This window comes from Carcharhinus amblyrhynchos, chromosome 19 (genome assembly GCF_965287045.1).
Source record: "Carcharhinus amblyrhynchos chromosome 19, sCarAmb.v2.hapA, whole genome shotgun sequence".
NCBI lineage: Eukaryota > Metazoa > Chordata > Chondrichthyes > Carcharhiniformes > Carcharhinidae > Carcharhinus > Carcharhinus amblyrhynchos.
This window is the reverse complement of record NC_137342.1, coordinates 12,727,545-12,743,195: the sequence shown is the minus strand read 5'-3', so window position 1 is coordinate 12,743,195 and position 15,651 is coordinate 12,727,545. Positions and strand designations below refer to the sequence as shown.

The following is a 15,651-nucleotide window of genomic DNA, read 5'->3' as shown; positions in this document are numbered from 1 at the left end:
GAAGGGACACAATGATGCTTGCCTTCACTCAACATTTAGCTCCCATTCTTGTCATGCGAGAGGAAGGGGTTTTACAAACTGACGTTTTACAAACCAAGGGGACCCCGGCAACACCCTGAAGGCCACAGGGTTGTAATGTCTTCTGTAATCCCTGGAAGCAGCCAGGGTTTCAGAAAAGGGATCAAGGGGGTGGTTAGAGAAAGCAAGTACAGCCAATGGAATGTTCCAGATCATGCAGCTGATTGCCACTTCCAGACAGTCACCCAAACTGCCTCGGGTACAGGTCATAATGAGAAAGGTCCTTCTGGCTCTCACTTTCTCAGCTCAGCCCAACCTTGCATTTGGACACTGGCTGCTCTGGGGTTTCCCCCATAATTTCCAGCGTACTCCCCTCAAATGGTGTGAGGATGACACGCTGGCACAGTAATTAGCACTGCTGCCTCACATAAGAACATAAGAACATAAGAAATAGGAGCAGGAGTAGGCCATCTAGCCCCTCGAGCCTGCCCCGCCATTCAATAAGATCATGGCTGATCTGTCGTGGCTCAGTTCCACATTCCCGCCCTCTCCCCATAACCCTTAATCCCCTTGCCTATCAAAAACCTATCAACCCGCGTCTTAAATATATTTAATGAGGCAGCCTCTACCACTTCAACGGGCAGAGAATTCCAGAGATTCACCACCCTTTGAGTGAAGAAGTTCCTCCTCAACTCTGTTCTAAACCGCCCCCCCTTTATCTTGAGGCTGTGCCCCCTAGTCCTACTATCCTTTCTGAGCGGGAAGAGTCTCTCCACCTCTATCCTATCCATCCCATTCATCATCTTATACGTCTCAATGAGATCTCCCCTCATTCTTCTAAACTCTAACGAGTACAAGCCTAGTTTATTCAGCCTCTCCTCATAGCTCAACCCCCTCAACTCCGGCATCAGCCTAGTAAACCTCCTCTGCACTCCCTCCAAGGCCAAAATATCCTTGCGTAAGTACGGCGCCCAAAACTGCACACAGTTCTCCAGCTGCGGCCTCACCAATGCCCTATACAGCCGCAGCAAGACCTCCCTACTTTTATATTCAATCCCCCTCGCTATGAAGGCCAGCATCCCATTCGCCTTCCTGACCACCTGCTGCACCTGCAAGCTGGGTTTTTGCGACTCATGCACAAGGACCCCAAGGTCCCTCTGCACCGTCGCCTGCTGCAGTTTTTCGCCACGTAAGTAATAATCCTTCCTACCATTATTCCTACCAAAGTGGACCACCTCGCACTTGCCAACATTAAATTCCATTTGCCAATCCCTGGCCCATTCGCCCAGCCTATCTAGATCCTTCTGTAGACTCTCCACACCCTCCGCACAATTTGCCGTTCCACCAATCTTGGTGTCATCAGCAAATTTCAACACCCTACACTCGGTTCCCTCCTCCAGATCATCTATATAAATGGTAAATAGCTGAGGCCCCAGCACCGAACCCTGAGGCACTCCACTAGTCACCATCCGCCAATCCGAATAGCACCCATTGACCCCCACTCTCTGCCTCCTATTTGACAACCAATCCTCTATCCACGCTAACACCCTACCCCCAACTCCATGTCCCCTGACCTTCTGCAATAACCTCCTGTGAGGTACCTTGTCAAACGCCTTCTGAAAATTAAGAAAGACCACATCCACCAGCTCTCCTCTATCCACCGCCCTAGACACATCTCACAGTGCCAAGGATCCACGTTCAATTGTCAGATTGGGTCACTGTCTGTGCGGAGTTTGCACATTCTCCCCGTGTCTGCGTGCATTTCCTCCGAGTGCTCTGGTTTCCTCCCACACTCCAAAGATGTGCAGTTTAAGTGGATTGGCCATATTAAATTGCTCCTTCGTGTCAGGGGCTAGCTAAGTTAAATGCATGTGATTATGGGGATAGGGTCTGGGTGGGATTGTGGTCAGTGCAGACCCAAAGGGTCAAATGGCCTCCTTCTGCACTGTAGTATTCTATGACCCTCAGCTCTGATATGTCTCCATCCACCTTGCCCTCATCTCTCCTGTTCTGTCAAGGCTTGTCCCGGGAGACACAAAGGGGCAGTTTGAGACTGTGGCCAGGTGGCGGCATCATTCGAGGTGTGTGTGGCAAGTCTGTGAAGGATAAGGATGGGGATCAGTGGGGCGAGGCGGGTTCACGGACAGGGGAAGATCTGAGGGAGATGCTGCTCGCCAGTGGATGAAGGCCAGAACTGTTGATTGTTAGATGACAGAAATACAGGAATGATGCCATGAGAGGAAAAGTGGGTACTACCCTTACAGCTCAAAGGAGGTCATTCAGCTTTCTCCAGCATTGGACAGAGTTCCACCTCGTCATGTGTTCTTTCCGACCACCTCTCCAGCTGCTCCTACAACACTGGCAGGAAATCTCCTGCCTGCCCTGGGGAATGGACCTCCTCTCCACAATGCGTCCAACATTTGATTGTAACTTTTTATTCATTTTCATTTATCCTGATCTTTTTTTGCTTCTCGCTGCCCTTGCCTCTGTAGCATCATAAAGATGACACTTGTTTCCATGACAGAAGTTAGAAATAAATACTACATGGAAACCAAGTCCAAAATCAGCCAGTGGTAGGCACCCTGTTCATACTGAAAGCCCCACCTCAAATATGCAACACTCTGCTATTATAGCTCACCACAATATATCTCTATTCCTTTGTTGTTCTGTGCTACTATTTTTATACATAACGGGACAGCCAGTGTCAGAATGACTATTTAAACTTGGCTGGACATTGCATTCTTCTCCCTTTCACCTATGGTTTCCTGTTTACTAATATTGACGTAAAAGAACAGCAACATCGTTCTAAATCTTACCCCACAGAGAAGTAAGTATTAGTTACAAAAATTCAAGCGATTCTCATTTTGGACAAAGGGCTGGATTTCACATGGGACAAGGTGATGGAATGGTTTAAAGAGGGAATTTCAGAGTAAAACCCAGATTACTTTCCAAGCTTATCCCAGCATTCTCAGCTGAGTTTTAAAATGTGGCTAAGTTAGTTTTAAAGCTTAGCATAGTTAGTTACACAGGCAGAAATATCTTAAAATGAAGTATTTTGCATTAACTGAAGCAAACCATTCAAAAGATCCCACAATATACATATCCATAGCAATAAATCTGAGTGCAAACATTTTTTGAAAAGAATAAAGCAATGCATACAATCACCATTACTGAAAACGATATGAGAGACTGTTTCTTTACAAATAGTAACGTAAAATCATTGTCTTCTTTGTTTGCAGTTACGAGGTAAGCAAATATTGAATTTCCTGTAAGTGATTAGTGATTAATGTGTTTTTCCCTCTGGTCTGTAACGTGGAAAATGTCCAGAAAAGATGACTCAAGAATCTCCAATCTGTTTGTGCTAAGATAAAAGCTCATTACACAGAGGACTGTTCCAAAGAATTCACAGGGTTATCCTGTTCTAAGTGACTTTGCTACATTGGGGGACCTGAATGGATGAAAGATTTACTAAGAGTATTTATAACTGAATAGTGATGTGAATAAATGACAGGACTTTTGAAAGTCTGAAGAAGTTTTACATACAAATATCTCTGAAAGTACTCGTAATCAGTCCTTTTATAGAGTATCTAGAGTGTTCAAGTATTTCCAGATTGTCATTTGCTTATCTATTGCTCAGATGGGATTAAACTTTGAGAAATGTTCCAAGATCAGTAAGATTGGTGAAGCGTATTTTCACAACAGAATTAAATCTACTTTTACCAGCCCAGCAATCCAAGCAATATCTAAAAACGGGGTTAAAACCCATTGAAAATATTCCCAAATTAGTAGAATCCTTTGCGAAGGTGCAAGCGCTCTTACCTCCAATTTTTAACTGCTGGAGCTACCTCAGACTCTCTGGGTCGGATTCTCTGACCTCACTTGCAGCTGGGATTTGCTGTAGTGATCGGAGATTTGGCTGAGTGCCAAATTCTCCATCCTCATTATCAGTGGTAACGGGGCATAAATGCCTGGAGAATCCCGGCCTCTGAGTATTTGTTCCAGGTACAGATTGAATGATGTTGGCACGGCCTTATCGCACTCCTCTCTTCACTTACAGCACACCGTCACTCTCCGAATCAGAAGAGGCTCTATGAAATATCATAGATCAAATAAAATTGGAGCTTAGAATATGGGTTGAGCATAAACATCAAAAAGACAAAGCAATTGTAGGAGGAATAGAAGAAGACTGAAGTGGACGTAGTCACATTGGAACAAGCAGATTGGTTTTGGCTATTCACGGCAAATAAAAGCACAACACGGTAGATGCAGTGCCAAAGTTAGGAGCAATTTTGTGAAGATGAAGGATGTTTAACAACAAGAAAATTCAAGCTTGCAACAAGGGAAAAATTCATATGATGCTGCATTTTATCCACCATCCAAGGTAGACAGTGGTTAGCACTGCTGCCTCATAGCTCCAGGGACCTGGGTTTGATTCCCGTCTTGAAGTTTGCACATTCTTCTCATGTTTGAGTGGGTTTTTTCTGGGTGCTCCGGGTGCTCCGAATCTGCAGGGTCCTAATGCACCCTGTATACAACATTACCTTTCTCTTTGTGATAGTTACTGATTGATACATAACACTAGTTTATCCATAACTTTTTACACCTCAATTAGGACTCCAACCACCCTCCCTCAGCTTTCTCTGCCCTAGAGAAAACACCCCCACTTTAAGCAGCATCTCCTCATAGCTGAATCGCTCCAGCCCAGTTAACATTCTGGCGAATCTCCTCTGCACCCTTTCTAGTGCAATCAGATCCTTCTTATGGTGTGAGAGCCAGAACTGCACACAGTACTCTAGCTGTGACCTAACGAGCGTTTTATACAGTTCCATCATAACCTCCCTGCTCCCTCGGCTAATAAAGGCAAGTATCCCATATGCCGTTGAAATATACATGGTAAGATATATGCTAAAAATTGCATATACAGACCATCAGACAAATGAAGAGGTACTTGAAATAGCAAAATCAACTCTTAAGAAATGACACCCAGAAAAGACAATATCAGAATTTTAGCCATTTGATCAGAGTTGAAAAGCTATACAGGTCTTTACTGGAGGGCAAAGGAGAACAGCAAAAGGAAGGATTAACCTATGCATAGTAGGTTGATGTATATCTTACAGACAGGAGAGAGAGAGACAAAACTGCACTGATTTCCTCTTACCATCTGTCTGACAAACATCTGCTTGGAGAGATGTTTGTCTTCATCAATGACATGTTGAAGGCTCCGGAGAAGATGTCATAGCTTCTCCGCTCCAGGGAAGTACTGGATGACGAAGGGTACTGCGTCCACCGTGGAAAACAAACATCTCACCAAGGCCAACCCCACACACCCACTTTTTGCCTTCAAACAACCGCACAACCTCAAACAGACCATTGTCCGCAACAAACTACCCAGCCTTTAGGAGAACAGTGACCATAACACCACACAACCCTGCCACAACAACCTCTGCAAGACGTGCCGGATCATTGACATGGATGCCATCATCTCACGTGAGAACACCATCCACCAGGTACACGGCACATACTCTTGCAACGTGGCCAACGATGTCTACCTGATAAGCTGCAGGAAAGGATGTCCTGAGGCATGGTATATTGGGGAGACCATGCAGATGCTACAACAACGGATGAATGAACACCACACAACAATCAACAGACAAGACTGTTCTCTTCCTGTTGGGGAACACTTCAGCGGTCACAGGCATTTGGCCTCTGATTGTTGGGTAAGCGTTCTCCAAGGCGGCCTTCACAACACACGACAGCGCAGACTCGCTGAGCGGAGACTGACAGCCAAGTCCCATACACATGAGGGTGGCTTCAACTGGGATCTTAAGTTAAAATCACACTATCTGTAACCCCCATGACTTGCCTGGACTTGCAAAATCCTACTTTTTTTTTTATATTTTTACTTTTCTGCTGGTAATTGATTCAGGGATGGCAGTTCAGGCTGTAAGCTGCATCTCCTGTGGGATGTATGTAGTGAGGGACTCCCACAGTGTTTCAGATGATTTTACTTGTGGGAAGTGTGTTAGATTGCAGTTTCTGGAGGAGCGTGTAAAGGAGCTGGAAGGGGAATTAGAGGAGCTCCGTATAATTCGGGAAGTGGAGCAGGACATAGAAAGGAGTTATAAGGAGATAGTCACTCCTAGGAATAAGTCTTGGGTCACTGCCAGGAAGAGGGGCAAAAAGCAGTTGGGGGGACAATCCCCTGGGGCTGTTCCCCTCCAAAATAGGTTCTCGGTCCTGGAGGCTACAGTTGAGGAGAAATCAACTGGGGATAGCCAAAGGGAGCAGGTCTCTGGGGGTGAGCCTATTGGCAAGCCTCAGGTGGTTAGGGGTAAGAGATTGGGCCTCGTGATTGGGGACTCCACAGTTATGGGGACGGATAGGAGAGTTGGAGGTAAGGGTAGGGACTCTGGGCTGGTGTGTTGCCTACCAGGGGCTGGGGTCCAGGATGTATCGGACAGAGTATTCAGGACTCTTAGGGGAGAGGGAGATCAACCCCAAGTTATAGTTCATGTGGGGACACATGACATAGGGAGATTAAGGGAAGGGGATATTAAGCAAAGATTTATGGAGTTGGGATGGAAACTCAAGGCGAAGTCAGAAAGAGTAGTTATATCTGGACTCTTGCCTGTGCCACGGGATAGATTAGAGAGGAATAGGGAGAGGGAAAGTTTGAACTCGTGGCTGAGGGGATGGTGCAGGAGGGAGGGGTTCAGGTACTTGAGCAATTGGGGCTCATTCTGGGGAAGGTGGGACCTCTATAAGAGGGATGGTCTACACCTGAACCAGAGGGGAATCAATATCCTGGGGGGTAAATTTGCAAAAGCGATGCAGGAAGGTTTAAACTGATTCGGAGGGGGGGAGGGATAGTGAGGAAAGGGGGTGAAAGTGAGGGGGGCATAGTTGGGGAATGCAAGGCACGGCATAGTGGGGGTGGGGCGGAGCAGGGTTTGAAATGCGTGTACTTTAATGCGAGGAGTATTCGCAATAAAGTGGATGAACTTGCAGCGTGGATCAGTACCTGGGACTTTGATGTTGTGGCCATTTCTGAGACTTGGATAGAGCAGGGTCAGGAATGGATGTTGCAGGTTCCGGGGTACAAATGCTTTAGTCGGAGTAGAGAAGAAGGTAGAAGGGGGGGTGGGGTAGCATTGCTAGTCAAGGACTGTATCACAGTGTCGGAGAGAAAGTTTGATGAGGACTTGTCAGTTGAGGTAGTATGGGCGGAGATTAGAAATAGGAGAGGAGAGGTCACCCTGTTGGGAGTCTTTTATAGACCTCCTAAAAGTTCTAGAGAGGTTGAGGAAAGGATTGCGGAGACAATCCTGGTTAGGAGTGAAAGTAATAGGGTAATTGTTATGGGGGACTTTAACTTTACGAATATTGATTGGAGTTGCTATAGTTCTAGCTCGCTAGAGGGGTCAGTGTTTGTACAAAGCGTGCAGGAAGGTTTTTTGTCTCAGTATGTAGACAGGCCAACTAGAGGTGAGGCTATATTGGATTTGGTGCTGGGAAATGAGCCAGACCAGGTGCTAGACTTGGAAGTTGGTGTGCATTTTGGTGATAGTGACCACAATTCGGTTACGTTCACCTTAGTGATGGGAAGAGATAGGCGTGAACCTCGGGTCAGCAATTTTAGCTGGGGTAAGGGCGATTATGAGGCTATCAGGAGTGAATTAGGAAGCATGGATTGGATTAGGGGATTACAGGGACTGGGAACATCTGAAATGTGGAATTTTTTCAAGGAGCAGCTACTGCGAGTCCTTGATAGGTATGTCCCTGTCAGGCATGGTGGATTTGGTAGATCTAGGGAACCGTGGTGCACTAAAAGAGTTGAGTCGATGGTTAAAAAGGAAAAGGAGGCTTATGTTCGGATGAGATTGGAGGGCTCAGATAGTGCACTAGAAAGCTTTAGATTGGCTAGGAGGGAGTTGAAGAGTGAGTTGAGAAGGGCTAAAAGAGGACATGAGAAGACTTTGGCTGATAGGATTAAGGAGAATCCTAAGGCGTTCTATAAGTATGTCAAGAACAGAAGGTTGGTCAGGGCAAGATTAGGGCCAGTTACAGACAGCAGGGGGAAGTTGTGTGTGGAACCGGAGGAGATTGGAGAAGTATTGAACCAATATTTCTCTTCGGTGTTCACGCAGGGGGACATGAATATAGCTGAGGAGGACATTGGGTTGCAGGGGTGTAAAATAGAAAGTATTACGGTTGATAAAGAGGATGTGCTGGAAATTCTTGAGGGGCTGAAAATAGATAAGTCCCCTGGTCCGGATGGGATCTACCCTAGGATTCTCTGGGAGGCTAGAGAGGTGATTGCAGAGCCTCTGGCTCAGATCTTCAGGTCGTCATTGGTCTCTGGTGTAGTCCCGGAGGATTGGAGGATAGCGAATGTTGTCCCATTGTTTAAGAAGGGGAACAGAGACTTTGCCGGGAATTATAGACCGGTGAGTCTTACTTCTGTTGTGGGCAAGGTTTTAGAAAAAATTATTAGGGATAGGATTTATAGTTATTTGGAGTGTAATGAATTGATTAGAAATAGTCAGCATGGTTTTGTAGCAGGTAGGTCGTGCCTTACTAACCTTATTGAGTTTTTTGAGAAGGTGACCAAAGAGGTGGATGGGGGTAAGGCAGTTGACGTGGTATACATGGATTTTAGTAAGGCGTTCGATAAGGTTCACCATGGTAGGCTTCTGCAGAAAATGCAGATGTATGGGATTGTGGGTAATCTAGGAAGTTGGATCAGGAATTGGCTATCAGATAGGAGACAGAGGGTGGTGGTGGATGGAAAATATTCATCATGGAGTGCAGTTACGAGTGGTGTGCCTCAGGGATCTGTTTTGGGGCCACTGTTGTTTGTAATTTTTATTAATGATCTGGATGAGGGTATAGTTGGGTGGATTAGTAAATTTGCTGATGACACCAAAGTTGGAGGTGTGGTAGATTGTGAGGAAGGGTGTCATAGTCTGCAGGGAGACTTAGATAGGTTGCAGAGCTGGGCCGAGAGGTGGCGGATGGAATTTAATGCGGAGAAGTGTGAGGTAATTCACTTTGGTAGGAGCAACAGATGTGTCGAGTATAGGGCTAACGGGAGGACTTTGAATAGTGTGGATGAACAGAGGGATCTAGGTGTGTGTGTACATAGATCCCTGAAAGTTGGGAATCAAGTAGATAAGGTTGTCAAGAAGGCGTACGGTGTCTTGGCGTTTATTGGTAGGGGGATTGAATTTAGGAGTCGCAGTGTAATGTTGCAACTGTACACTACTCTAGTGCGGCCGCACTTGGAGTACTGTGTGCAGTTCTGGTCCCCGCATTACAAGAAGGATGTGGAGGCGTTGGAGAGGGTGCAGAGGAGGTTTACTAGGATGTTGCCTGGTATGGTGGGGAGGTCCTATGAGGAGAGACTGAGGGATCTAGGGTTGTTTTCGTTGGGAAGAAGGCGGCTAAGAGGGGATCTTATTGAAACATATAAGATGATTAGGGGTTTAGATAGGGTGGATAGTGATAGCCTTTTTCCTCGGATGGAGAAAGCTAGCACGAGGGGGCATGACTTTAAATTAAGGGGGGGTAGCTACAGGACGGATGTCAGGGGTAGGTTCTTTACCCAGCGGGTGGTGAGGGATTGGAATGCCCTGCCTGCTGCAGTTGTAGATGCGTCTAGTTTGGGGGCGTTTAAGAGATCTCTGGATAGGTTTATGGACGAAAAGGGATTGGTATAGGCTAGTGGGTCATTGTTTTTGTAACTGGTCGGCGCAACATCGTGGGCCGAAGGGCCTGTTCTGCGCTGTAATGTTCTATGTTCTATGTTCTATGTTCTAACTGTCCTGACTGGAGACAATACATGTCTCTTTAACCTGTGCTTAATGCTCTCTCCATTCACATTGTCTATACCTTTAAGACTTGATTAGCTGGAAAGACTTGCTTTCCAATTATTATTCATGTAAATTGAGTTTGCATCTTTATATGCCCTGTTTGTGATTAGAACCCCCATTCGCCTGACGAAGGGGCAGCCAGCGGTCCAAAAGCTAGCTGCTACCAAATAAACCTGTTGGACTTTAACCTGGTGTTGTGAGACTTCTTACTGTGTTTACCCCAGTCTAACGCCGGCATCTCCACATCATGACTGTTATTTTAGCGCAACGGGCTGGGAGATTCAAGTGGCACCTGATGTACAGATCCACACTGGGCATCGCGTCCTGATAGCATCTCCTAGTGCTGGGAATAGGCTCGGAGCTTCATTACCTATACAGGACGTCATTTCCCTACAATTTAAATAGAATTCGTGGGCTCGGGGCTGAAATGCCTAAGCACACTAGCCTCTCTCTCCCCCACCAGGAGTATGTCACCCCAGTGGGGTTTACAGTAGCTCCCCACTTTCAGGAGATGGTGGCCTGACGCCACTGGAGTGAAAGGGGTCGGCTGGGGCCTTTCCAGAGGTCTGGATGCCGGAAGGGTGCCCCCTGGTCATTGGCAGTGTCAGCCTGGTGCCCCTAGCACTGCCCAAGAGGCAAAGTACCAATGCCCGGGGGCACCTTAGCACTGCCCATCAGGCATTGGGCAATGCCAAAAGAATGGTGGGGGTGGGCAGCTCCCTTTGCCAGTCTGAATTTGGGATCAGTGGGAGGAAGCCAGCGATCGGTGCTGGCCAATGGGGCGGGGCAGCCTGCTCGGCGGTTGGGTGGTGTCAAGACTGCAGTGGGGCAGGGAGGGGGATCGGAGCTGAGCCTGGGCATGCACAGGGGCCAGTGATTGGACCAGGAAGGTGTGGAGGGCTGGCATTGTGGGGGTCACAGAGTGTCAGACTTACTATAGAAACATAGAACTGCTAAAGTGCAGAAGGGGGTCATGTGGCCCATCACAGCTGTCCGAAAGAACATCATCCCCCCAGCATTTGACATGGTCAATCCACTTAACCTGCACATCTTTGGACTGTGGGAGGAAACTAGATCACCCGGAGGAAACCCGCACAGACACAGGGAGAAAGTGCAAACTCCACACAGACAGTGATCCAAGCCAGGATTCGAACCTGGATCCTTGGCGCTGTGAGGCAGCAGTGCTAACCACTGTGCCACCGTCTCTGCTGGCTTTTTGAAATAGCTCTCCAATTTAGACCCTGCACTCGCTTTTCACCCAGAACCATGCACTTCAGTCATCTTTGAGTGCGTGTGACTACACGTCAGCATGTCAACACTCCCAAGACCCCAACTACAGAAACACCCCATGCACCCACACACACAAACACACACACACACATACCTGTATTCACTCACCCAGGCCTCTGATATACCTGCATGCACCTACTGCTTAGTTGGCAGATCCTTATTAGCTTCCAGCTATATCATGAAGCAAATGTGGAGGCAAAGACCTATTGGTATTATTGCTTGCCTATTAGTCCAGAAACTCAGCCAATTCTCTGGAGACCCAGGTTTGAATCCCATCGTGGCAGATGGTGGAATTTGAATTCTATAAAAAATACCTGGAATTAAGAATCTACTGATGACCATGAAACCATTATTGATTGTCTGGCTCACTAATGTCCTTTAGGGAAGGAAATCCGCTGTCCTTACCTGGTCTGGCGTCCCTGTGACTCCAGAGACACAGCAATGTGGTTGACTCTCAACTGCCCTCAGGCAACCAGAGATTGGCAATAAATGCTGGCCCAACAGCAATGTCCATGTCCCACAAATAAAAAAAAAGAATATTTACATTTCTCGGTTCGTATTTTAATCAATGTTTCTGTCTTAAAATTGTAACCTTGAGTTTGGCCCCTTTGCTCTGAATTAAATAATTTTTATCATTTTCATAAAGATAAAAGAAGCATAAAACTCCAGACAAGTAATTAACCCACTCATCAGAGTATAAAATCTTTCATTTTATCATCAAGGAGAACTACAATTACATTTGGAGGATTTTTGGGAACAAAGATCTTTGTGAAACTAAATATAGCTCTATGGTGGCACAGTAGGTAACACTGCTGCCTCATTGTGCCAGGGACCCGGATTCAATTCTGGCCTTGGGTCACTGTCTGTATGGAGGTTGCATATTCTCCCCACGTCTGTGTGGGTTTCCTCTGGGTGCTCCAATTTCCTCCTCCACTCCAAAGATGTGTGAATTGGCCATGCTAAAATTAACCCTAGTGTCAGGGGATTAGCAAGGTGAGCATGTGGGGGTTTGTGCATTTTACCATATCACTGTTCTCACATCATTTTCACTTTCCTAGTCATACTATTTGTTCACAGCAGCACCGTGAGCTCTGCAGCAATATAGCCTCTTTCTTACAATGCACAAGGAGCTTATTTAAGTGTTTGATCCCCTTAGGTTTCTTTTGCACGCTACACACAGTCAGTACCTTAAAGTGGCCAACTTGCACATGGAAACTTCTGAGTTGTGGACTGTGGCGAAGTTTGGAGAGAACATTGCTCTACATTCTGACAGTGACTGATTTAAATTACACCATTCAGAGGAGGTTGAAGCATGCTGAAGGAGGTAGGATCAAATCCAGGCAAACCCACTGGTTACTCCTTATCCTCCAAGGTGGCTAATCAGAACTTAATCCAACATATGAATATCTTGATTCTTCCTAGAAGCCATTAATTCAGGGTGGTGAGTGTTAAAAGAGAAAATAATAACCTTGCATTGTTAAGTAGTGCAATACTTTGAAATAAAAACCAATAGTTTTTCATAAATAGCTTGAAAATGTTTGAAAATTATTATCTGTAGTCACTAAAGGGGAAGAAAGATATGATCAGATCTTTAAGGAGAAATTTTTCAGTGACTTCAAGCTCCAAATGTTTTAGACAGTCTATGTACCAAAGAAGGAGGTCTTTTATATGGATTAGACATTACTATTCTGAAAATCACAATTGATTGGGGTGGCACAGTGGTTAGCACTGCTGCCACACAGCGCCAGGTACCCGGGTTCAATGCGGGGGCTTGGGTCTGTCTGGAGTTTGTGCATTCTTCCCATGTCTACATGGGTTTCTTCCAGGTGCTCCTATTTCCTCTCACAGTCCAAAGATGTGTGGGTTAAGTTGATTGGACATGCTAAAATTGACCCTAGTGTCAGGGGATTAGCAGGGTGACTGTGTCGAATATGAGGGGTTATGAGAATAGGGGCTGGGTGGGATTGTGGTCAGTACAGATGCGATGGGCTGAATGATATCTTTCTGCACTCTAGAGTTCTATGAAGTATGTGGAGCCTGACATTTTGCAAATAACAAAAGCCTGCAAGCAGCCATGTGTGAAACTCAGGGTATTTTAGTCAAAGTGAGCACTTACAGCTGGCATGAAATTATGTTATCTCTGCAATGGATCAAATGATTGGAAGAAGCAGCGGGGGTGGGGAGTCATGGTTTTTTTCATACTTCCTTCTCTTTATTCTGTTCCTTTTCAAAACTGGCCAACTTTCTGATGAAAGGCCTACATTTCCATTCTTGCCACATACATTGACTGGCTTGTCTTACCTGCTGAGGGTCCCCAGCAAGTTTAAATTTCAGGCAGAGGCAGGGTTGTGGGTTCAGAACAACAGAGTCAGAGATCAGCAGTTCACTAATTTGAGAGCTTGCTTGGTCTTTCATTGTGTTACACAGTCAGAGATCCGATAATAAAACATCAAATAATCTCTACTGGGAGATAGTGCCTTATGCAGCTGTGTCTCCTTTTCCTTCTTTTAGGCAGACCCTCAGGATCAAGGATCATTTGCTTCCACTCCAATTCAATGTGTTCAAAATGGCTGTTGTGAGGTTCCTCAGACTAGAAACAATCAGAGATAGCCAGAATCAAAACTGCTCGAGCACAATGTCTTATCTTATTGAAACGGCTTCTTTGTATTCTGCTTGCAAACCCCCTCTGCTGGTACAATTCTGTATGGTAACTTCAAGTGAACAATACATACACATTATCATTTCAAAATATTAAACACGCCAATGTGCAATCTGTAGAAGCCGACGCATACAGGATGGACGATGCTTGAAGGTTTTTTTCACGAGATGTAGGCATCGCTGGCCAAAACATCATTTATTGCCCATCTTTAATTGCCCTTGAGAAGCCAGTGGTGAGCTACTTTCCTGACTTGATACACCCATTGGGAAGAGAGCACCAGGATTTTGACCCTGCGACAATGAAGGTACAACAATATCATTCCACGTCAGGATGGCTTGGAGGGGAATTTGCAGATGGTGTTCCCATGTATCTTATTCTGCCTTTGTTCTTCTGGATGGGAGAGGCTGGAAGGTGCTATGGAAGGAAGCTTGGTGAGTTGCTGCAGTGCATCTTGTAGATGGTACACTGTGGATCAGTGGTGGAGGACGTGAATGTTTAAGATGGTGGATGTGGTGTCAATCAAACAAGCTGCTTTGTCCTGGGTGGAGTTGAGCTTCTTAAGTGTTGCTTGAGCTGTATTCATCTGGGTGAATGGACAGTATTCCATCACACTCCAAACTTGAATCTTGTAGATAGAGGACAAGCTCTGGGGAGTCAGAGGATGAGTTTCTCCCAGCCTCTGATCTGCACTTATAGCCACTGTATTTACATAGCTGGTCCAGTTCAGTCTCTGGTCACTGGTAGTCAGTTGGGGATGGTTGGATCTCTCTTTAAGATAGTCATTGCTTGACATATGTGTGGCACGAATGTTACTTGCCACCTGTCAGCCCAAGCATGACAATTGCCCAGATCCTCCTGCACATCGGCACAAAACGCTTCAGTATCTGAGGAGTTGTGAACGATGCTGAACATTGTGCGACTTTTGACCTTGTGTAAGAGGGAAGATCATTGCAGCAACAATTGAAGGGCGGCATTCCTAGCTTGTTTCACTCTCTGCAAAGTCTGCACCTTCTCCCCGTGTCTACGTGGATTTCCTACATCTTCTCCAGTTTACTCCTACAGTCCAAAAATGTGCAGATTAGGTGTATTGACCATGCTAAATTGCCCCTTAGTGTCCCAGGATGTGTAGGTTAGAGGGATTAGCGGGGTAAATGTGTAGGATAGGGTCTGGGTGGGATTGTTGTCGGTGCTGACTTGATGGGTCGAATGGCCTCCTCCTACACTATAGGGATTCTATGATTCTATGTATAGGGTGTAGGTTAAGTAGTCATAGTACATACGTGGAGTTACGGGGATAGGGTTTGGAGGGAGGGGGGTCTGGGATTTGATGAAGGGTCACCCAGACTCAAAACGTTGGTTCTATTTTCTCCCCACAGATGCTGTGAGACACACTGAGATTTCCCAGCATTTTCTGTTTTTGTTTCAGGTTCCAGCATGCACAGTAATTTGCTTTTCACCTGGGTATGATGCTTTCTCAGAGCATCAGTTTAGACTTAATGGGCCAAACTGAATTGTCCCAAACCACCCAGCAGGAATCTCATCAATTTTCCCACTGGGGAAAGCACTGAGGCCAGAATTCTCTGATGTTGTACGTCTCACTACCGCTGCCAGTGAAGATGGAAAATTTAGCGCTCAGCCAAATGTCCGTTCACTGCAGCGAGACCAGAAAATTCCAGCCTTAGAAATTTACTGATTAATAGTGATGTGAAATGAGAACCCTTCAATAAGTCAACTTAGTAAATGGATTTGTAAGCAGTTGAGTATCTTACTACAAAGGACTGTGGGCTGTGCCTATTAACTTTACTGTTTGCA

At 45.9% G+C, this 15,651-nt stretch overlaps 1 protein-coding gene across 1 annotated transcript in view; it reads right to left on the bottom strand.

Annotated features, from left to right (window-relative positions):
• Window positions 1-3,837: 3,837 nt before the first annotated feature.
• Window positions 3,838-15,651, bottom strand: part of cwf19l1 (CWF19 like cell cycle control factor 1) — a 75,804-nt gene continuing 63,990 nt past the window's right edge. The window contains exon 14 of the mRNA XM_080207267.1: window positions 3,838-4,106. Coding sequence (XP_080063393.1) covers window positions 4,070-4,106 — 37 coding nt within the window. The 3' untranslated portion in view covers window positions 3,838-4,069. The remainder of the gene's footprint in view (window positions 4,107-15,651) is intronic.